Genomic DNA, 24,975 nt, shown 5'->3' with positions numbered 1-24,975 from the left:
TAAAGCCGGAAAGTCGACAATTATGTAAACATAAAAAAATGGGAAAATCCTTTCACAATACAATTATATTTATTATTTGACAACAACGATTTTTTTTCTAAACTAACAAATCATTTTATAATTTATACACCATTATACACCAAATCGTGTTTATTTCATATTTGTGCAATAGGAATTTTCATCATTGTTTGATAAACATAATATAAGCTCACATTATATATGTACGTGCTCATCACTAGCTGCTTAGCCAAATTCCATTATCAAAGTTTTATTAAACAGTTTGCATATTAACCTTTACAAATGCGTCATTCACACTCTATACATCTATGAGCAACGACTTCGTGAAAATCTTTGGAACGCCCAAGGCTTTTAAAGGTGACTAAACTTTAATACGCTTTAACACACATGCAAAACCTTATGGAGATTTTACTCCAGACTACATAGTTATTATATTTTAATATCAAAATAAACCCACTATGCATGTATGCGATTCTTTGGCGAGTTTTAAAGGTAAAAGAATTTAATTTAAATAAGATAATAATATTAAATTATTTTCAATAAACTTTATTATAATTACGTTAAAAATATTTTAATTTTCATATAAATTTAATTTGTTCATAATTTAAATTATTATGAAAAAAAACTTAAGGTAATACATTTTAGTATGGTATTATATATTGATTTCAATGCATAGTGTCATGTAATTATTTTATTTCCAGTAAAATTTTACGTTTTAAAACAAACAAGCAACGATATTGAACTACAAACATTGATAACCTTTTATACCTACTGTAAATGTATATTATATTACATGAAACGTTTGACTAAATTATTAATTTGTATAATGGATATGTTAAATTTTGAATCAGTAAATATTTGAAATGCACATAATAAATATAAAATCAATATCAGGAGTATTAAATGAACAAAATCCATTTAGACATAAAAGTAGTTATTTAATAAATAAGAATAATTATTTATCGAGTATTGTAAAGGTAATTAATTTAGGATATTTTATAATGAAGGTTATAAGTTTTTTTACACATCTTAAACCCTAATAATTTGTACATAATATATTAATGTATATATGTCATTAATTATAATTGATAATAATATAAATTATATTCTGATATTCAGTGAAACATAAAAAGTTATAATAGAAAATTATATTCATTATTTATGGCTTTACACTAATACTGTTTAAAAGCTCACCCACATTTTGTATAACGTACATTAAATGTGTACATATATAATTTGTATAGGTACCTGAAAAGTTTAAAATCTACTAAATACTCTCCAAGGTACTATGTATTGTGCATATTTCATAACATAGATAAAACTTAATTATTCTAGTCTTGAATGATAAACAATTAAACAAACTATAACAATAATATTGAAGAAAAACAATTAAAAATCTCTTAAATTATTTCCTAACATGTCATAATAGTGAATGTTGTTTTAACTCGTATGTAATCATTCCTTAGGTCATTTACCTATCTATTTGCATTGTGTATCTAATGGCGGAACAGCAAAAATTTAATAGTCAAATCAATAACTCAACTAATGTTGAAAAGAATAGTATTAAAAAAATAACAATCGGATAACAATGCCAACTGCGATGAATAACTAAAAGCAATCGATACAGCTATACCACTCCTACGGTATAACGCCCCAGCATTAATTCCCCAAACACTTATGGTTGCATCGAAAATGTTCGCGACTACTTTATTGAGTCAACAATTTCATGACACCGTTTGTTCTGTAGAGAAGGGGAGAGTGCGATATCGAATCGGTGGCGAGTGGTTATATGTGGTGACGGTGGCGGCAAAGGAGGAATACACGAGTTACAAATCGCATTTCCTTTTACTCTATTCCTCTCCACCTCCTATTCTATTCTATACTCTATTCGTCCGGGTCTTCGTTTTTCTCATTGTCGCAAAAAGCGGTGCGCACTACAGCACTTTTCTGCGAACACTGAATATGAAATCGTCAAATGGGTCCGAAAACGCTGAAATCCCAGTTTACAATGCGTACTGTCGATGTTTTGGTGTGTGACAGCCGGTTAGGAGGTGAGTGGTGGGAGTGGGGGAGAGGAAAGCAATTTGTTTGCCTGGTGCAAATCGGATACTAATACGATTCCGCATCGTCGTCGTCGTCGGCTGATTCGGACGGGAAACGAAATGCACACCCTCATTAGGGAATGGGAAAACGTGGTATGTTTAGTGCTCTATCGGTTGGGGAATGAAAAGGGGAAAAAACACTGAAATAAGAGGGAAAAGGAAAATACGAACACGTATGTTACTTCTCTTATGATTATTATTATTATTATTATTATCATAGTGTTTGCTCACGTAATTGTGTGCCAAATCGGGATGATTGGTCTGTATACCGTCGTCAAGTATTGAGACGACTATGTTTTTGCCGGTATACCCTTTTTGCCAAGCCGGACCCATATTCATGTCGAAACCGTCCAGAGCACCACCATTCTGAAATAAAAATAAAATTATTATTAATTTATAATACAAGAGTTTAAGTATCTAAAGATTTGAAATGGGTAAATTGACAGATGTACATGACAGATACGTACAGGGTACAGAATATAGTTGTCATACCAACAAGAGTCAGAAGTACATAAAAACCAGCGTTTCAATATTTTTCACAATTTCTTTTTATATTTTTATTAAAACACAAAGTATTGTGGTTGGCAATATTGTGAGTAATATAAAGATATTTACTATTTGTTTATTTAGCGTAAGTGTACTCTTATGCGATGATAGTTATCATAATATTTTAAGATTATAGCGATGTTTTACATTTATTTAGATATAAACTATTTCTAGACGAGGAACAGTCATTAACAATTAATATGGGCAAACACTAAAGAAAACCATCATATTTCATACAATAAATCTGAACTGACATACCTATATAAATATATATATATTATATAGTGAGATATATATATATGTTTTAACTATATGTTATTTATTGATCATTACCAAAAAATTGTATAATATTAATAAAAATTAAGTGGAGGGTAATATAATGATATATGATTAGCAGTGGCGTATACACATTTAAGTTTATGGGGTTAGTAGTTAACATACAAATTAATATGTATTAATATGCTTACTAAATTTGGCTGGGTCGCATTCGTAATGATATTACATTTTTCATCACTCAAATTTTTTTACACAGAGTTTAATTTATTAAAAAATTATAGCATAATGTATACAAAAAAAGAGGAATTGTATAAACTTTATACATGATGCAAAAAGAAAGCAGTACGAAAACGCATTTTTTCAGCGTAGGTCATGTAACTCGATTTTTTAGTATAATGCTAAAAAAAAATAATAATATAATTATTTGAAATTAAATGGAAGAATTCTTAGATATTCATTTAGAAAAGTAATAAAAGATGTAGAACACGGTAGTAAAAACAGTTGGTAAAAATAGTTTCTTTTTCAAACTTTTAATGGAGTTTTCTTAAAATTATACAACAAAACGTTTGTGTAATATATTTGAGCATAAAGAAATATTTTAATCAAAAACAACTATTATGTTTGTTAAATAATATCGTAGTTAATGAACAACTCATTAAGTTATAAATGTTATAATACTAATTATTTTTAAAAGGAAATAATTAATGAATTCTAAACTTTTTTGGAAAAATGTGTATAATAATTTGTTACTATTCTAGAATATATGAAATTTATGTATAATATTTATTAAATGACTTGTCAGCCCAAATACTTTCTTTTAAACTTTTTAATTCATATTTATACTTTAAAATTATTGAATAGAAGAAATGTATGAAATTTACTTACTATTCTTAAATATTCATAACATTTAGATGTACATTTATTAAATGCATATAATTATAGATAATATAATTAATAATAATTTTAAATTAAAAGATAGTTTAGTGTATAACTAATATAATATTTTCGTTATAAGCTAGTACATTTTTTTTTCTAATTTTCTTGAAATATAAAATATTTCTTAGTATACAAATTGTAATTAAAAAGTTTAATTAAATTGTTACACATAGTGACATAAAAGAAATTTGGTGAATTATATATCTACTTTATGTATTTACTTTTGGCTTTTTAAAATTAGCCATGACTCGTAATACATCATCATTTATGTAAATCGTACTAATTTTTCAAAATATTCTTATCTAATTAAGATGATATAATATCCAATAACAATGTATAGTTTTTTCGTGCTTTGGCCAACTTCTATATCTCATATTATAATTGTAAATATAATAGGTTTATCCTCTGTTCAACAAATCTTAATATTAATTTTATATATAATTTCTATTAATTTTGTTACATTTTATTTCTGTTATTTATTAATCTATAACTTATCATGGGATCTATTAAAGTTGTATTACCGACTAGTATTTTTATAAAAAGCTGTATGGCGCCTATTCTAATAAATAAATCTATTATATGTCCCTTTCCCGCTTGAAAAAATGTCCGAGTTATCATTAATATAATGTATTATAATATTTATTAAAAATTATTTAAATATAAATATATATAATTAACAAACCTAACATACAATACTAATATATACTTAGCATATAAAAATAAATATATATAAAAATCATATTTAACGAACATTAAACATTTAAAAATATCCCGTTAACACTATTAAACCAAACTAAAACCATTTTTTTTTTTAAAGGAATGATTTATCACTTAAATTAGTAAGAATAACATAACTGGCTTCTGTCGATATGACTGATGAGACCAGTGATCAACATCCAGTCTCATGTGTCCATAGTCTATAAATATATATATATTACACATAATCCCTTATTATCGACTTACCGGATACAGCTATAGGTTAGGCGAATTACCTAGAGAGCTTTAACCAATCGGACGTTAAACCTGTTATTGAGCTATTGATCCTATGTTTGCGTCTTTCAATTATTATCTTATTTTTTTATTTTGAATGATTTATTAAAAAATAATGATTCAGTTGTCTGACAACAAAATAGTTAATACATTTTTTTTATCACATGTTCAAACGAGTGCCACTTTTGTCAATTTGAATTATGGCATTTAGTTTTACAAATAAAAAATAAAAATTCTTGAAGGTTAACATTTTTGATAATTCCTTTAGAAAAATGAAGACAATTTTTTCACTGAATTTTTATTAATAATTCCTCTACTATATAAAATCAATCAATTTTATGAACGATTTTTTGTTTTATAAACTTATACAATAGCTTTAACTATTATTAACTTGTATTTATTTGTTTACGATAAATTAAAAGAAAACTTTCGTAAGAAGTAGAGTATTTAATAATAATATTACAATTATAATTATATTTCAGATTTATTTTATAATACTTACCAGGTACCATTGTTCTTTAAAAAGTGGATCCGGAAATACGTTATGGACAGAGTTACCAAGACGCCTAAATGATTGCCCTTGTGTAAGTTGTGATAATGGCCCACCTGATGTCTGTTGCTGATAAAAATCTGTGGAACCAGCAAATACAGTAGCCGGTAAATTAGGTCCAGGAAAATCTCGTTTCCGTCTTTTCTTTTCATGTTGTTGTTGAACCCAATGCACCTGAAAAAAAAACGTAAAATACATATTTAGTTATTATAATGTGAATAGCGACGATCATAATTTCAAAATAAAATAACGAATTAAATATCAAACACATTTTTTTAATAATAATACTGCAAACATGCAACTAAGTAAAATGACAAAAGTACATTATAGCCATGGCAAAAATGAACATTTATCTCGCCTGAAAACTGTATTTTAAGTTATTTACTAACGGGGATTATAAAATATTTTAAAAATATTAGAATTTTTACCTACAATATATATATATATATATATATATATAATTGTTTTTTTACTATTCTTTATTGATGTTTACGTGAATATATTACTGTGGGTTAAATAATGAATTAGTTGATGATATATTTGAATTATTAAAAATTTCTAAGAGACAAACAAAGAACAGAAATTTAAAAATAATATAAAGGGGTCCAACAAGATTTAAGGTTTATCACAGAGAAAACAGAAAGTAAAAAAAAACAGACTATATTAGATAAAAAATAAGTATATATATATATTTATCAAGACAGGCAGTCTTTGTCCTTTTTAGCTTTATTAAAATAAAAACTTTGAATTTCAATCAGAATAAATCTATTGACTATATTGTGTTACAAGCATCATCATAAAGAACAATAGGAATTTATTCAAAATTAAAGAAAATAATTTTGGGAAATAAATAATAAAAATGTTAAACATTTTTTATAAATAATCAATTACGTTTAAATGAACAATCTGCATACCTATAGATTGTTATTCTATTTACACGAATCGTATAAACGAATAGAATGATAATGATACCCATTCATTAAAGTAATTTCTGGCTTTTATTAATTATTTATAGAGAAAAAGTAATAATAATATGGTAAAATAATATTAATGACTAATAAGTTTGTTTATGAGCAATTGTTTTAGGAGATCTTTGTTTCAGTTTCGTTACAGTTTAAATGTTATAATAGAAATTTAATAATATAATTTAAATAATAATAATATGATTGAAATAAAATACGATGAACAAACTACAATCATTCAACAAATAACGATAAAGCTGCGCAGCAGAAAAACATTAACAATTATTTCATATTCACTTGATTAACTAAGATATTTATTATTGTATATTAACAGTTTCAAAAACATTAATTTGATAACATTTTTCAAAAATGTAATAACATACATAATAATATCTAGAGATATTAAAATATAATTTGGCATTGTGTAATAATTCTACAGCAAATAATGGTCCGGTTTGACTTTATAAGATTTAGCATAACAATAAACAAATTAACATAAACGTTTATAAAACCAAATCCAAACGAATTGATATATTATTAATGTATCTGCAGTTTAATACTTAAAATAACTTTATTCAAACTGTATACGTCAGATTTGTTTTTAAACGATTCAATAAATCATAATAGGAAAGTTGAAAGATGAATAAATGCTTTAGACAGCTGCAGGCTGTCTTTGTTATTTTTAAATTTATAAATATTAAAATATAAATTTAAAATTCCTGAGAGTACGGGTTATGTTGAAAGTCTAAGTAATATACAATATTACAATTAGCACCTATTGAAATACTTGCTTTCAACTTTAAATAAATAATTATTAAAATTTTAATTTTCAACTGAGATTTAATTTACCTATTACTGTGAAATTAATTATAAATAAACTATATTATAAAAACTAAATAATTGTCGTTTGCGTATAGAATTTTATTTTTAAATATTTCTGTGTCAATACATGTATAAAATTATACAATAAAAACAATAGAGTTTTCTATGAAAAAATTATTCGTAGCGGAGAGAGGCGAGCAATAAAATTCAGAACGTGCAACATCCATACAAATGCGATGAATATTATTCGTTTCTTGTGAGTGTGGTGAAGGGATGGGAAAAGTAAAATACCATTTTGAAATACTCGGTGTTTGACAAAACGTCAGGATGAAGTCGTTGGCGTGTACACGTTATTATTCTTTTTTTCCACGGAAAACGAAGGAAAAATAGTCTCCCAAGAAAAGTGCACATAGAAAAATTTGTATAAATATGTATTGAGAGATAGATAGAGAGAGAGAGAGAGAAAGAGACAGAAATAAACTTAATGCGTACCGTACACATCAGCTTTATTTCCTCAATATGTATTGTAGGTATTCTGCTCGACTAGTTTACACTTAATATTACGTATCAATGTACTATTATAACGTTTTATAATTGAAATTTTGCTGGACGCGACACAAGTGGAAAAAATAGGTCGATCTTCTTGGCATGCATAATATATACGCACGCGCGTCAACTATGTGACGAATTATGATATTTGTAGAGCGCACAATTGCGGAGTCGCAGGTGGTCGTCGAATTATTATTATTATTATTATTATTATTATGTTTTGAGTTGTTATAAGTACAACTAGAAAGACGAAAGCAGATTTCAGGTCAACCTAGTCGTGACTCGTGGCAGAGAATCGAATAATACGCATAAATATTATATATTTACAAAGGTCGTGCACGCGTACAAAGAATACCTACATAATATAAAACGATTAGAAGAAGAAAAAAAATATCAAAAGAGAAATATAAATGCAAATTTGTTTCGGTGAAGTGTAAATACGTTTCGGCGGGTAATCGCTGTGGAAAATATAATAATTTACACGGTCGACTTCTAGTGTGCATATGTGTATGTGTTTGTATGCATTTAGGCAGGCACGACAATATCTAATAACGTATAAATATCATAATACAGCATTACTATTGCCGCTGGAGAAGACTCACGGCGGACTGCAGCAGTAAAGAGGTACTGTGTATAAATAGAAACTATATACTTTGCTATATGTATAATAGTGATTGTCGAAAAGAAAATAGTTGAGATAATTGATTGATCATTTATATATATATATATATATTATATAGACTGCATGTATGGAGTTCAATGATTTATTATCATTTTAATGCACGTATTATACTTCTAAATAATTATTAAATCGAATCGAAGAACGAATCGTAACATCGCATCGAATAAAAACACGGTACACACATAACAGACCGAAAATAAAATAAATCGAAATAATGATTTACTCGGGCCCATTAGACCGCGGATAAAAATAATGTAATATGATATTGTTACTAGTACGTAATAATAATAATGATAATAATAATAATAGCATAGGTATAGTGTATGTTTATATGCAATCGATACTTTTGGCTAGCGAAACGACTGATCGAAAACCATAGCAGACAAATGGACCGTAGACTGATGTCGCGACGCGGTGGCGGTGAGTTTTTCTACCAGGAATGTATACTTGTGGACTTATACTTGTAGTTTATAAATGAAATTTCATTCAATGTCCAGAGTGTCTTGTTGGCGGAAGACAAAAAAGTAATATTTATGAAATAATTAAGTGTAGGAACACGTGAACAAATCTTTTAAGCTCGGAGGACGGGAGCGAGCACTACAGCGAACACACGGATCACTATTTGTCCAACCATTCTCAAAAAATCAAATTTATGGTTAAGATTATGATTCCCAGACATAATATCATAAAAATAATAATGTTATTTCTTACACAAACGAACACCACGTCCGGTATCCTCCATGTCATGTCCGCTCGATTCGAGTATACGGTATAGAATAACAGCACTGCTGTCGTAATATTTAAGAATTGATGTATAATAATAAAACAAGATAAAAATACTATTAATGCCCCATGCGGATACACATCTATCATATTTATGTATAAACTATACTTAGCATTTTATTTAAAAGCTTTTAATTTTTAATAAAAACATTCAATATTTTAACAACGATTAGTCAAAAAATGTATGTACACGTATGTGCAAAGTGTACATCTTAACACATTAACACGTTAAATCGTGAAATTTCTGTTAAAATCATATTAAGCCACTAAACTTGGTACTCGAAATGAAATAATAAGGCTAAAACAAGATAGTTTTATATAAACTAAAATTTACCAAAGTAAAAACTAACTGTATAGTGTATAATACTATGGTTACGTACTTCAGATATTTCTAAGAAGTGTAGCATACTATGTTGAATAGTAGAAGAAGAGTTCTAACATATAATCAAGAATCAAATTAAATGAAGTAAAAAGCTTTTCAAAAGTTTTCTGACATTCTCATTAGCCATGGCTAAAAATCAGTGACACAAATTTAATTATTAGTTAATTTTTCAATAGTAAATATATGTAATTTAAAGTAAGTCGAAGTAACGTAGTATTATTGTATATTTTTTATCAAGTTAATTATATGTACAGATAATTAGAAAATAAACATTAATCTTTTATTATAATTATTATTACAATAGTTAATAGATATACAATATTTAATATATATATATATATATATATATTCATTTAAAAATGCATAGTAATTTTATTACAAAGTTTTATATTTATTATTTATATTGTAGCGCAGTACAATATTTTTATTTTTACATTTTAGAATGATACACGATATTGTAAACACGAAAACATGATACGAAAATGGTTTTTAGGAGTTCAAATATGTAATCATACCAGTGAAACATATGAGAAAATATTACTTATTTACAACAAAATGGGTATCTGATTTGTTTTTATGTTACATGTAAAATGTCGGCTGTTTTCTTTAGAACCATGCTGGCATATTATGTTCATTGATAAAAGCAGAATAATGAATTTCAAAATATTACGCTAACTAAAAGATAAATATATAAATGGATATCTTTTGATAAGAAAATCCAACTCTCAGTAATGTATACAATTTGTTATATAATATGTGATAATAGGATCCCTTAAATGCAATCTTTAAAAGGAACTGTCATGTATAGATAACTTCAGATGTACCTAGCATATATTTGTAAGTAATACGTTTATATACGTGACGAATCCATTTTTATTTCCGATTCGTCTAACGGGATTCCCATAATTTTTTTTTATATATCATCGTAAAATTAGTCTTTTCGGGACTCTATTATGTTGCGGTAATATAAAGATACCTTAACGAATCTAAGAAAAATCGAGCAAGTTAAAATGACAGAAGAGCATGAAAAGTTTAAGTAGTACAACATACATGAATGGTATAAAAACAGATATCGGGCGAGAGAGAAGTGAAGACTTCCTGTAGGCGAATTGAAATTTTCAAACAACAGATAAGGGAGAGAGGGAAGAGAAAGAGAGAGAGAGAGATACTCACGGTGATGTTGTATCATATAGCCGCACACTATGCCGCGCAAGTGGAATGTTTATTAGGATAAATCGATTGCTCTCTCCCTTCGACCCTTCAAAATTACCGCCAATTTTCGAACTTTTTTTTTATCTCAGACTAGCTGGTTTTTCTCTCTTTAAAATACTTTATTTGCTTATAATATTTCTTTATCTTTACACGCACAAGAACGCAAAGACCGTGAAATATAAAACACGCGTGTAGATGAATATTGCATACAATTTATTCAATATAGCATTTAGTAATTTATTTTAACAGAAAACAAATTATACAATAATAATAAAGGGTTTTTCATAATAATATAACGTCGTGATGATGCATATCATGATTCTCTATAGGTTTCAAATTGCTCATTCAAAGTAAAGCATATACTTATTTCAATTAACTACTCTGGCAAATGCACATTTTTGTACATACGTACAGATAGAGATAAATGTCGAGGAGACAATTTCACTACGCATAATATGAACATCAAAGTGTATACAACAAAAAGTTGTTAAGGACTAAATCGCATTTTATAAATAACAATAAATAAAATAATATACAATGGTACGCAAAACGCACGTTAATTTAAGTAAACGAGCTTGACAACAATTCAGTTACACCCATATATCATTTTTATATTCATTAAATAAACACATCATTGTACGAAAATACATTAATAAACCATATAGAAATTAAAGAAAGGGACTTTATTTTTTTTTCATTATTTAAATACACTGAACAAATATTTATTTTCAATTGCAAAAAAAACCTATAGCGTCTATTTGTAAGTCGTTATGATAGATATTATTATTTCTTGGTAATTCAAAATTCAACCATTATTATTTAGTCATTTGGACCGTTAAACTCGTTTTCCACTAATACAAATATATAATGTGCGGCTAAATCGATAGGAAGTTTGACGTTAAGAATATTATTGAACATGTCAAATCCTCACGAATACCGTTTGCAATTGTTTTTCGGAGAGACGAAGAATGAAAACGAGAGACAACTAACAGATTAAAAAAAAAATAGATAACGACGATTAATTTGTTCCGTAAGACTTTGTAAAATCTCGTTTGACGTTCAAATAACCTTTTCGGATGACCAATTAAAAAAGGTATGTCTTGATCAAAAAAAAGCACTGGCGAGTTAAAACCACACAATAGAAATCGAAGATTCTACAAAAGATCTGATAAATTCATTAAGGTATCATTAAAATAGAGGAGATAGAGTGAAAGTGTATGTGTCATAGAGTGTGAGAGAGAGGGGGTTATAAGAAGAGAATAAAAGAGTGCATGGCATGCAAGTCAGATAAGGAGGTTCTATTTTTATTTTTTAAGGACAATGTGGGACTCTCGGAGGATGTGGGTAATATAGGTACGAGTGACGAGGTCAATCGGCGTCGTGTTTGTCCGTATACGAAATTTTTCGCGTTTACACGGACACCAAACTCAACCTAACGAAAAACGGCGTGGGTGTTATTTACGAGGTCCGCTCAATTTTATCACACACACAGACGTTCACCACCGCCTCTGCACGTCATCCCCTTCACCCGTCGATCTTTTACGCGCATGACGTGCCCATACACTTCATCACTTCGCCAACAATTCCATCCCCGTCTGCAGGGGGTGTATGACGCGCGCGCGATTGCTTTCACATCATTTATTTTGCGAACGGCTGCCGCGGTGGTGGCAACGATGACAAAGACGACGACGTCGACGGACGACGGGGCATAACGCCAAACCCGACGACAACACACCACGTCCGGACCCATCGTAACCGGTAATGAACCGGAAAATACGTACAAGGGCGGATGAAATAAGCAAGACGAAAAATGCATAATAATAACAACGGCGGTGGACGAGTGAGCAACGGGTGGGAAGAACGCGGTTGTTCGCGTCTATCTGCAGCCAGGCGGCTATATAAACTATAATACTATATATTATTATTATTATACATAATACATAATAAACATACATATAATGATAGAGAGAGTAGTGGCGGGAGGAGCGACAACAACAATGGTACGCGTGTGTCCGACGCGAAACCTACTATTATATATATATATATATAAATATATAATATACACCTCTATGGTACGGGTAAACTTGGCATTCCCTGTAGGCTAATTTATCGGAGGGACGTATAACATATATATATATATATATTCGTAAACGAGATTGTGACGCCGAACGGTAGAGAGAACTCCTTTGCACAGCAGCCGGAAAGAGGTTTGCGCCGCCGTCGCCAAGACGATACGACGCTATAAATCTCGCGTGCATACATAATATACGAAATACAATATTAATGTCATAAATATATTTATATATATAAACGTATATAATATATTATATTATACAGGTACCACGGAACACGCGGTTTATCAAGCCGGATGCTTTTCGACACTTTTACGATGCGTGCGCGCGGCAAAACCCATCCGCAATAACGCGATGTAGATTGCAATAACATTATTATAACAACATTTTGGGATACTTACACACGTGTTTTAATAGGTTTTTTTTGCCATCTATACACACGAACGGACGAAATTATAAGCGGGTGGACGCAAAAGTTTTGACAATTTAGTGACGGCGAAGTGGTTTAAAACTGGTTATAGGTATGTAGAATATTTTTCTAACCACTTTCATCTATAAATTGACCACTCAAGAGGGACATCTTGCGCGAAAATGTATGGTTTATAATTTTATCATGATCAGAAGATAAAAAATAATATGAATGTAGATTAGTACCTCAATAGTATAGTGGTTTTTATACTTAAATGACCAATCATCAATCACCAATGTTCAATCTATCCACCAATACTCACCCGCAGTGACCCACTTACCAAAATTAGAACCTATATTTGGGTCAAAAATCTTGAAATACAGGGATTTCGGACATTTCGGTGCAATAGAAGCAATATATAACAATAATATTATATATAGCAACAGTACAATACTGCCGCATAGGTATGTTCGCGTGTCCGATATAAAGCATATGCGTGTATACGGATATAAATTATTTTATCACGGAATCACTTCAATGATATGCCAGTACGACTAACGAATCACGGTAAATTATCAAATGACCGATTATAGTGATGTTTTAGGGATTCTGATACTATTATTGTAATAATCATGAATGTAGTTTTTATTTTCAACTATTACGTCCAGATTCTGTTCACTAATTGATGCGATTGTTTCATAAACCCAACCAAACTGAGGGAAACGTAATTATGTTTTAATATTTTATGAAATTATTATATCATAATATCATAATATACGATGGCAATACAAAAAATTATGTTTTTTTTTAAATCGAGAATCGATATGCCGTAAAAGAAAAAAAATGCGATTTAATATTTTATTTACTAAATAATTAGTATTGCATTTTATTTTATACTTAATAAAAATCGTGTAATATAATAATAAATGTAAGTAGTAATGGAAAAAAGAAATTATTAATAATTACGTTAACTAATTTTTTTCAAAAATATAACGGTTATAAACGCTCACTGCGAATGTTGAAAGATAATTAAATTGTATTGCAAAAGAGTTTTTTCTTTATTTTCAATCACATGGTACAGATATACATTTTTGTGATAATGTTCGTTGTTACTTGTGAAGTTGTTCAGCCGATACCGGTAATGATAAACCGTAATAATTAAAGACTTGAAGACTATGATTCAGTGTTAAGAAAATGTGAACGTAATTTGTACATATTGTAGTTCGGATTTAGATAAATTGGTTCTAATAATGTAATAAACGGCACAACAGTTAATTACCCGTAATCATAATAATTAGAATCAATATAATACAACATGGGCGGTGAGAATATATTTAAACAGAAAATTAGGCATTTTTGCAAACATTTTGTTCATAATATAAATGTTAATATAACCTGCTGTACGCGACCGTAAATTCTTCACCTGATGTACGGAACTGATAACTAACTAGAACATAACAATAATCTTATGAGGTTTAGGGGTATCGAATATAATATGGCTATGCGCACTTTCAATACATACAACAATGTTCACAATAATTAACAGGGGACAGCGTCGTTATTATTCTATACATTTATAAAAACGCGTATTCGCTTGAGATAATAGTAGCTACAAATCACACATTAATTAGTGCATGATTATTTTACCGGGACATCGTACCGACGGTTCAATTTTTGACACAAAATGTAATTATTTACGTTTTTATAAGCTTTATATTTACAGTTTAAACATTAGCATACTTAATGGACTTCATAATTTTGTTATTTTCATACTCCGAGAGTGACATAATTGTTTTAAGTTAAATTTACTTTTTCCGTTACTTCATTACAGTGGGTTTTTAATTTATGATTAATATATTGAGGTTATTCTTTATTATTTCGTAACATTTCACAAAATTAATTCATTACGCAATTGTAATTAATTATAATAACAAAATAAATGTATATGTATTAGACATATAATTATCTTAAAAAAAAAATGCAACTACATGCGCGTAATTTTTATTTGTATTTATAGTAAGCAAAGATGCTAAAATACTGCAACTGATCATTCGAGTTGTAAGTTTTGACTATGTATCAATAAGATATACCATTATATTGAACAATGAACTTACATAATCTGTGCTTTAAAAAGAAAAAATGATCAACTAAATCGACTATCAAAATACATACTTCGGATACTTGTTTAAGCATAATCGTTAAAATATATAGCCATCCTTATTTTATATATATGTATGATAATATAAGTACAGGTCTAGTAGAAAGAAGTCCTCAAAAAATATACCCTCAGGAAAGTTTATTCGTAGTCAAAAATACTATTATTATCCGTATCCTTGTATATCTTTGTATACCTTCAGGCTTTGATATGTACAAGTTTGATATGTATTTTTAAAGAAAAAAAATGTAAAATACAAACATTTCGAAATGTACTTCTATTCAACCTTTATAACATTCAATGGGATTTTAATCGTAACACTCAAAATAACTGTACATGATATGCATATTGATTTTGATATTTTATTCAAAACATACACAGATATTAACTTTAAATTTTAAAATATTTTATACGAAAAATAACAGCATAGATTATTATTTAATGGGTAATGCGAACTGTTTAGAAGTAGGATGTGCAGTCATTTTCATAAAATTAAAGTTTTAATGAAGATAGCTATAAAAAAAAACTGTTGTAAATGTCTTTAGTTAGAATTAGTTTACAATATCTTTGGTATTAAGAAGTTTTTATATGGTTTTAAGTTTTAAGTCTATAGTAACATAATAAAATAACACTAATGAACTTAAAACATAAAATACGTCTACGCCCAAAAAAAAATTACCAATATTTCAGTGGAGTGTAACTAATTGTTTTATGACTAAACCTTATTAAAATAATGACATCTATAAACTCAAAACAATGAGTAAATAAAAAAAAATTATCATTAGACAGTCTGAATAAAATCAATTTTATAAAAAAAGGTTTCAATCTAAAAAATATTAATTGTAGTAACACGGCAAAATATATAGGCAATCTGAGTACATACATGTATAGGAAACAAAAATAGATATATTACATTTACCTATACTAACCCAATGTCAAGTTAAAAATATAATGGATCGTGCAATATGATGCACAAGAATGTTTAATTGATAGTTAAATTTACAGTAATCAATTAATATGATATATAATTGGAGTACATAGGATAGAGCAATTTTTAGATAAAAAATTTACGAGGATTGCATAAGATATTCAACGTAATATCTACCAGTTTTGTTACGCAAGATTAGAATGACTGTTAGAATTATTATGTGTTGTTTATGGCTACATAAACATCACATAGCCAATAAAAGCATTCTCTATAAATTTTACTATATAATTATAAATATTTAGCATTTTACGTTATGTAGTATATAACTAAAATTTTAATCAAAATGTTATTACCATATATCCTATTTTCAAAAATTAAATCTAAAAGCTGTATGTTTTTATTTGATTATCATAAATTATTAAATAGTTAAATAATTACCAGCAGATGTTGGCTTGTAGACATTTTGTTTGTTTACAAATATCATATATAAAGTACCCCCAATATTGATGATTTCTAGGTACCCCACAGGGTTATTAAATTTATGTTAAAGCACAATGAACGGTTTAGAAATTCATATAGGTTTAATTTGGTTAAACAATGATTTTTATTTAAGTTCATTTTTACTTTAAAGTATTTGTTTCAGTGAAAAGGCTCACAAAGTTTAACGCCAGTCTATTTATAGATTGAAAATTATATGACGATTAAATAAATTAAATATTAATCATTTTTTAAATATCCCAGTAATCTACGAGAAAATTGTAAAAAAAATAACAAATTAATGCTAAATAAGTACAGTTTTAAAAATGATTTGAGTAAATTAAAGTTGCTGATAAAAAATATTTTGCATTGTTTTCAAATTTATCCAATTTACTAAAACCCACCTAATTCTTATAACTCAGTTATATATATATATATATATATGCAAATAACAATTATAAAAGATGCACGTATAAAATATATTAAAAATATTCTATACATTATATAATTTATGTATCATTATGAAAATATACATTTAATCATTAAAAAAAAATAAACAACAGATAATAAATATTAATTTTAACTTTTAACATTTTAAATTATGAGTTACTACTATTTATTATTGCTCACTATCCAAATATTATGTATATTCATAATATTTTAAATTTAAAAAAAATATATTATATTATAATTAAACTATAAATTATCAAAAACGTAAAATTATAAAAGAAATATATAGTATGTATATTTATATTAGTGATATTGTCAATACAATAAATTATAATCTGAATGCAACACTAAATATAAGTTATATATACTGTCAACTATATTCAATTATATCCGTGAATACTTGAAGTTATAAAAATATTTATAATTTCAAATATTAAACTATTTTTTTATAAATTTATTTGATACTAACCAAGTTAGAATAATAATATTGTAATATAATATTAATACAAGTTTTTAAACTAGTATCTAAATTTAAACAACTTGGTTTCCATCATTCATTGCCAAGGTGATATTATCATCGTTATAAATATTTAGTCTATATGTTTTCCTAAAGTTTATATAAAGGCCAGATTCATAAATTCGTCCTCGCGCACAGACGTGTACACGCGGCGAGACCGGTGATTTATGAACCCACTACGTACGTGGGAGAAGTGGGAAAATCAATACATTGGTTAAATCGGGAGAGCAATACGACACGAATTTTAATGATGGGTCTAAAAGTAAAAAAAAATACATGCAAATTAAATTGTAGTAGAAAAAATTTAAGTACACATCCAATTGTATATATATAGCGATTAGGACAACAATAAAGAGCAGCAAGTGTCGCTTTTTTATTTTATTTATGAATTTTTTATGAAGAAAAATGTTTTTTTCATTCTACAGAATTGTACAGAGTTTGAATTAAAATTAAATTAAAAGAAATGAATACATGTGGACACTTCATAAATGATTTTTGATTAATGATTGTTAATACAGAACTATACATATATTAAACATGAATTATGTGCCTGATATCGTTAATAATAAAATACAAATTAAATGAACATCAAGGCAATATTTTTATAAAAACTCAACCACAGTTTAGCACCTATGATCACTCAGCTTTGAATATTTATTAAATTAAATAAAATATAAATATAATTCGTTTGAATTAAAATGTTTTAAACAAACAAATAATGAATATAATTAGATTGATAATAATATGTAATGCAACGTTCTATAGAACAATTTGTCTACCCAACTACGTGTAGGAGAATAATAATGAGAGATAAAACTCAATAAAAGGTTATTATTTATATACATAAATAATAATAATAATAAATTAAAACCCTATTTGAAACGTGGTTTTTTCCTCTTTTCACGACTACTAAATTCACATATATATATATATTTATATATATAACAACCGACTGCATAAGTCGTAAACACAGGTAGTATCAAATGGATGGTAATTAATTATAGAGATTTTATATTGGCAGATTTTTTTTCCACACCGGATCGCGGGTCCCGCTGGAAAAGAATTTAAAGAAAAACCGCTTTCGAACTGATGACATTAATTTATTATATCAAAGACAATTCCCTCCAATTGGACATATTTGGACTGGAAGAAAAAAAGAAAATGGGAAAATGTGACGACGAGCTCTTTTGTGGATGGGCAGACAATCGCTTTATCTCACTCAAAAAGGTTTTTTTCTTGTACATGTGAAGAACTTTGCTTCTATTTACGTCCAAGCTTTTATACTACTTTACATTGTGTTACACAATCAATTGACGTCAGAACGTATTACACTTCCATTTTATTAATAACACGTCTAAATAATTTGGAAACTTGGAAATCTTATTGAGGACAGTTTAAAGATAGTATTTATCTTTTGAGGGTGAGCAATGATGCAGAAAATAGTTGTTGTCTTTTACTTCAGTGTACATTAGTCCTTATCCGTATTGTGTAAATGTTACCGATTGACCACGAGACGCTTTTAGCTATAATACTATCTTCAAATAATAATAAATGATTCTCTTTTATTTTTGTACAACAATTTTTAATTATTCACCTTTTCACTTATACTAAAAGGAAGAAAAATCTGTCTAAAAATTGCGATGAAATTATTTTCCTAAAAAATAAATTTTAAACTGTCGAATTGAAAATAAATTAAAAAACAAACTTAAAAATATTAACATTTATTTTATAAAATATATATATACCATATTTTGCAATATATTTCAAAAATTGTTTTCTATTAAACTAATATAAACAAAAAATAAATAAAATATTTAATTGAATACACTATTGTTGAATCTATATGCTAAAAAGTAGCTTTTATCAAATATCTTTAACCTACTTTGAAGTTTCTCTTAAATACTCCGTTAATGTAATTTCCATATTGTGAATTGTTATAGACTTGTACTGAAAAACAGTTTATTTAATTTACTAACTTCATTTTATTTTTTTTTTTTTTTGAACGAATTGATTTATAATAATATAAAATAAATAAGTTATATTAATTTAGAATTGTTTATAACGATAATTATGTTTTTTAAAATATTAAAAATAAATATACCAATTCCAAACATGGAAATTGTGTTGAAGGCTTATTACTACAAACTTAGCATAAAGTTTTTTTAGCATGACAACATTTTTCTTAAAGCAAAGAACAGTTTAAATTTAAAATATAGAATTTAAGGATTCTGTAAAAATTAATTAATAATGATTTCTAGTTTTTTCAAAAGTTTTTCAATTATAATTTTAAGTAAATGTAATAGAAATTAGTTAAACAGTGATATTTAAAGAAATGTTAAATTTAAATCGTGGTTATTATAGATTTTTACTATACTGATTTAGACACTAAGTATCTAGTATCTAGAACGTTTTAAAATCACATATGTATAATACGGATCGTATATTAAAATTTTTATATTAAACAAATTGCGTTCATTACAAATAAAAATTAATTTAAATTAATTATCGATTCATTTATTATCTATAAATATAATACTGATAAATGATATATTATATCCTTGCATGTACCACATAATATATTTCGCAGTTGCCACTTTGAATTTAAAGTTTTCAAACTTTCTAGAAACTACTTATATATATATATATATATATATATTATTTCTTCAAAATATACTATGAAATTTACGTGTATATATTTAATGTTATAACGAATTATTGATTATAATTATTATTTTTTCAATTTAATAAATTTTTAATTTTGATTAAAAACTGTGGTTAGCGTATTATAATATTAAATTTGAAATAATTTTTAAAATATATTTTGTATATATTGAGCTTTTTGGACAAGATTTATTTCTAATTTCAAACAGAAGGCATATACATATTGAAATCGAGGAATGGCTGTAACTACTAAACCAATAACTTCTTCCATCCAGAATGTACATTATTCAGTCAATTTTTCTAAAGTAAATATTGAATATCCACATAAATACACATAACACACACACGCACTATTTGTCAACAAACTAAAGTATTTTTATGTATAAACTTGAGTATCTACTAACAAAACAATGTCCTCTATCATTGAATTGATTTTTATAACAAATAAATACAAAATATTAATATATATTTAATCTCATAAATCGTAAGGTATCGTTACAAAAATGTAATTCAAATATAAAACAAGTATATAAGACAAATAAATTCTGAGTAAAATAAAGTTCAGGTAATATAACATATGGATATATGTACTATTGTAATAATTAACGTTAAAAGTATTTAAAATAAACTGCACTATAGATACCTTATAATACTAGTAACTAACTATAAGTTCCTAAACATAAAACAATCGATATTTATCAGTGTACTATGTACATATATATTATTTATATCTGTTAAAATATTTTATTTTATGAAATATTAAGTATTTTACGAGTATTATTTCTATTCAGTATTATATCTATATGGATGCACAAAATTTAAATGTTTTTAAAATCACTTCATTTTTTTATATTCAAATACATATATTATAATACATAATTTATAGTAGTTGTTTGGTTAAAAACAATATACGACCCAAATAAATTGTACATCGTAATTTACAAGAATCCACTTCAAATAAATGAAAATAAATAATAATAATAATAATAATACAAAAAAAGCCATTAACAGAATATCCGAACACAATTTTCTACGCCAATAACAAAGCATCTAAATCGTGCATGTATGCAATGTGTTTTAAACATATGGGTGTATTTCGAATAAATGATACACGATTCGGTATAATGTATAGGGCTGGGCTGATAACAGTTTTGTAGTGATTCACCAGTGAATTACATATATTATTTTTACATCCTCTACCTACCGCACAAAATGACACTTGAGACGCAAGATGGATTGCGTATAGAAAGCTTTTATAGAACAAAAAAAAAAAAACAGGAAGAAAAACAGTGTATACAAATTTCCTTGAGAGATGAATAGCCGAGACGATTTGTGGAAATAAAAAAGGATACTTTTATCGAAACCTATAGCACTATTTGTGTTTGAATGAGAAACGTTTTGTTGTGTGCTGTATACATATATACACCACCTTTATATATATATAAAAGTATGAGATAGAATAAGAGCGAAAATGGGAGATACGGAATGAAAACTCAAGATGAAAGAAGAAGAATCGCCAATCGTATTTCTGTGTTTTCCGGGATCATTTTGAAAAGAATTTACATAATGGGCTACCGTCGATCTTCTTTTGAATGGGGTATCACCTGTCGGGAAAAGAGCAATTTTGGAAATCCAAAACGAAGAGTATACCTTCTATTTACACAATGTTTTTTAAATGTGACTGAACAAAAAAGAAAAAACACTAATATTTAATTGGAATTCATGGTCCTTTCCGTACGCTACTTACGGCTGTAAATTACTCACCCAAATAAAAGTGTTCTATAACATTCTATACGCACTGTCAATTTGGTACCAATAGGGAAAACATGGCGTATCTCTTTGCTTATTTTTTATTTTATGACAAAATGTAATAAAGAACGATAATATTGTTTCAATACGGTATATTTTAAATTTAAAACAAACTATTGAAGAAAAATAAATGATTATTTAAAAACATAAAATATAGCAACGCAGTTTCGCCTCGTTTAGATTTGAATGAAATACTATGTGTATAATCATTATTGTATAATTAAATACACGAAATAGATAACAAATATCCTACAACGAAATCGCTATATTTGTTTTGACATCATTATGATTCAATTTAATACAAATATTATTTCCCGATCAATAACGTTTAAATTTCACATAATACAAAGCAATTATTTGGAATATCCTATGCTATTAGAGTCCTAATACAATATTAGAGGTTTACAAGCCCAGTTTAAATAAAACGTATATTAATAGACCGAAGGGACTATGGTACGGTCCACTTCGATTCCATAATCCTCCCTATTGAACGAAATAAAAATATAAAACTTGTAATACCCTGTCAAAAGTCAACAATAATGAGAGTTCAAAAAAAATAAAATTATACGATTCAAAATGTAAAAACATATAAGTATAATTGAATAGAGATAATGTATAATATAATATTTATTAAATCCACAATATTTACAAGTATCGTGGTTAGGTTAGGTTGTAGAATTAAATTGAATTAAGGTGAAAAAACAATATGGTACACATATCTGAAAGTACTAAATTTATGTTATTATTAGATCGCTCCACAGTTCGTTATTTTTTGATTACATGACTCAGAGTATAGGTTTTCTGATGAATCACATAATACAAGTGACGAAAAATTATATTTATTAAATAGTGAGAATTCAGTGATGGACCAGGGTTATGGTAACTGTAGGTCAACTGAATTTAATTGAGGCCACTTTAAACACAAAAAAAAATTGTATTAGTTTGGTGTATGCAAACAAACCGTTAAAACTGTTATTTATGATCTAAATATTACTTTTAACGAAGAAAACATTAACATTTGTATAACTCAAAACTAAAAAATGAACACCTTTTTCATTTGGGTAAAGATTTAAATAACTTTGTTAAAATAAATTATTTCCACTGTAAACTTTCCAAAAATTTAATATTGCTATCATAGATAATCAATCTTCAGTTATTATTGTCTAAAGTTTTTAATAATTGTAGTCTTATACTCGTATAACTTCTCTCAGACGTTTTTTTTTTTTTATTCAAACTCTTTACAGGTAGTGTATAATAAATAAATACTAAATAGAATAGATACATTTGGATTGCATAATGAATTAAAAATTCTTTAAATTAAAATAATATTGAGATACAAAATAAAAATAAAATTGTTTTTATTTAAATATATTTGTTTTAAATTTTCATTTGTAAAATTATAATATATTTGCAAACCAAATTTTTTTTTCATGATTTTCGAAATATGCTGTTGGTCAAACGCTTTTATACTTCTTCTAACGACTGAAAACGACGGATTTAATATAACACTAACTATACATTTAATTTCGAATTGCTAGTGGGTGGAGAGTTCCGGAAAAGACAAAACCAGAGTGTACGAAAACCTTCGACCCAGTTTAAAGTTACAGAACAATTCAATGGTGTTCTTCTTTTGACTGACAAACTAAATAAACCAAAGCTCTGTTTCTTTAGAAAATTAAAAATTTCTAATCATCATTACAATATTTATATACTAAAACACCAACAAGATCTAGAAACTTAATGTTGAACGGCTGAACCATTTGCACACATCGAAAAATTATTAATTACTATAGAATGATCAAATTATATGCTGATCTAAGCATCTTAAATGTTAACAATATATTATTAACATTTGGTAGGTATCTATATTTATTAAATAATATAACATGTATATAATTATAAATTTCATTATAATATATATATATTAACATTCATTTTTTTTATTACACAATTTTTAAATATATTTTTAGTTTTTACAATAAGTGTAAGTATTGTAAGATATTAGTGGCTTTATATAATATACAAGAATGTAGGGACTTTCCAATCAAGGCACTTCGACATGGGTGGATTACAAAAATTAAAATTAATTTTCTAGTTATCAAATTAAAACGTTTCAACTATAAATAAACATTTCATCATATTTTTACTAAATAACAAACAACAAATCACGTTTATAAATTACAGTTTCAACTCTTAAAATCCAAAATTTTCACAATTTTCTATTAAAAATCTAAACTATAATCCACAACAAATATTTTCAATATATTCAAAATAGTACTTCCATTAACATGCATACGATTTTTTCAAAATTATTTTTTTTTAAATAAAAAAACAACATATACAGTATATTTAGCCTAGTAGAATCTTAACTGATATTGAATTATTAAAGGAATAATGCAGTGCCATAATACATAGTTGAACTTAATCAAAACGAGATGCCACAAGCTTGAAAAATAAATTCGTGTGATAGGCCATTGAATTAAATGATAAGTATTAATTCATATAAATCTACAAATTGAAACTTATTTCCTTCATTAAAAAAAAGTATATATATAAATATATATTTAAATTATTTTTGGATATTGTATGAACAAATTAGACATTTCCCTACATTCATTAAAGAAAATTAAATATTGATGAAGCAATAGTATTATTAATTAAGTGAATGTATAGTAGACATAGCACAA

General features: G+C 26.8%; 1 protein-coding gene across 2 annotated transcripts in view; it reads right to left on the bottom strand.

The window, feature by feature from the left end:
* Positions 1-24,975, bottom strand: part of LOC113550595 (furin-like protease 2) — a 126,145-nt gene that overhangs the window by 43,670 nt on the left and 57,500 nt on the right. For both annotated transcript variants that reach the window (XM_026952529.1, XM_026952530.1), the window contains exons 4-5: positions 5,371-5,592; positions 2,352-2,486 (exon numbers count right to left, since the gene is read on the bottom strand). In XM_026952529.1, the coding sequence (XP_026808330.1) occupies positions 2,352-2,486; positions 5,371-5,592 (357 nt within the window). The remainder of the gene's footprint in view (positions 1-2,351; positions 2,487-5,370; positions 5,593-24,975) is intronic.

This window comes from Rhopalosiphum maidis, chromosome 4 (assembly GCF_003676215.2).
Source record: "Rhopalosiphum maidis isolate BTI-1 chromosome 4, ASM367621v3, whole genome shotgun sequence".
In the NCBI taxonomy this organism is placed as follows: Eukaryota; Metazoa; Arthropoda; class Insecta; order Hemiptera; family Aphididae; genus Rhopalosiphum; species Rhopalosiphum maidis.
Note: the sequence above shows the minus strand (reverse complement) of the source record. Positions and strands in the feature narration are given on the sequence as shown.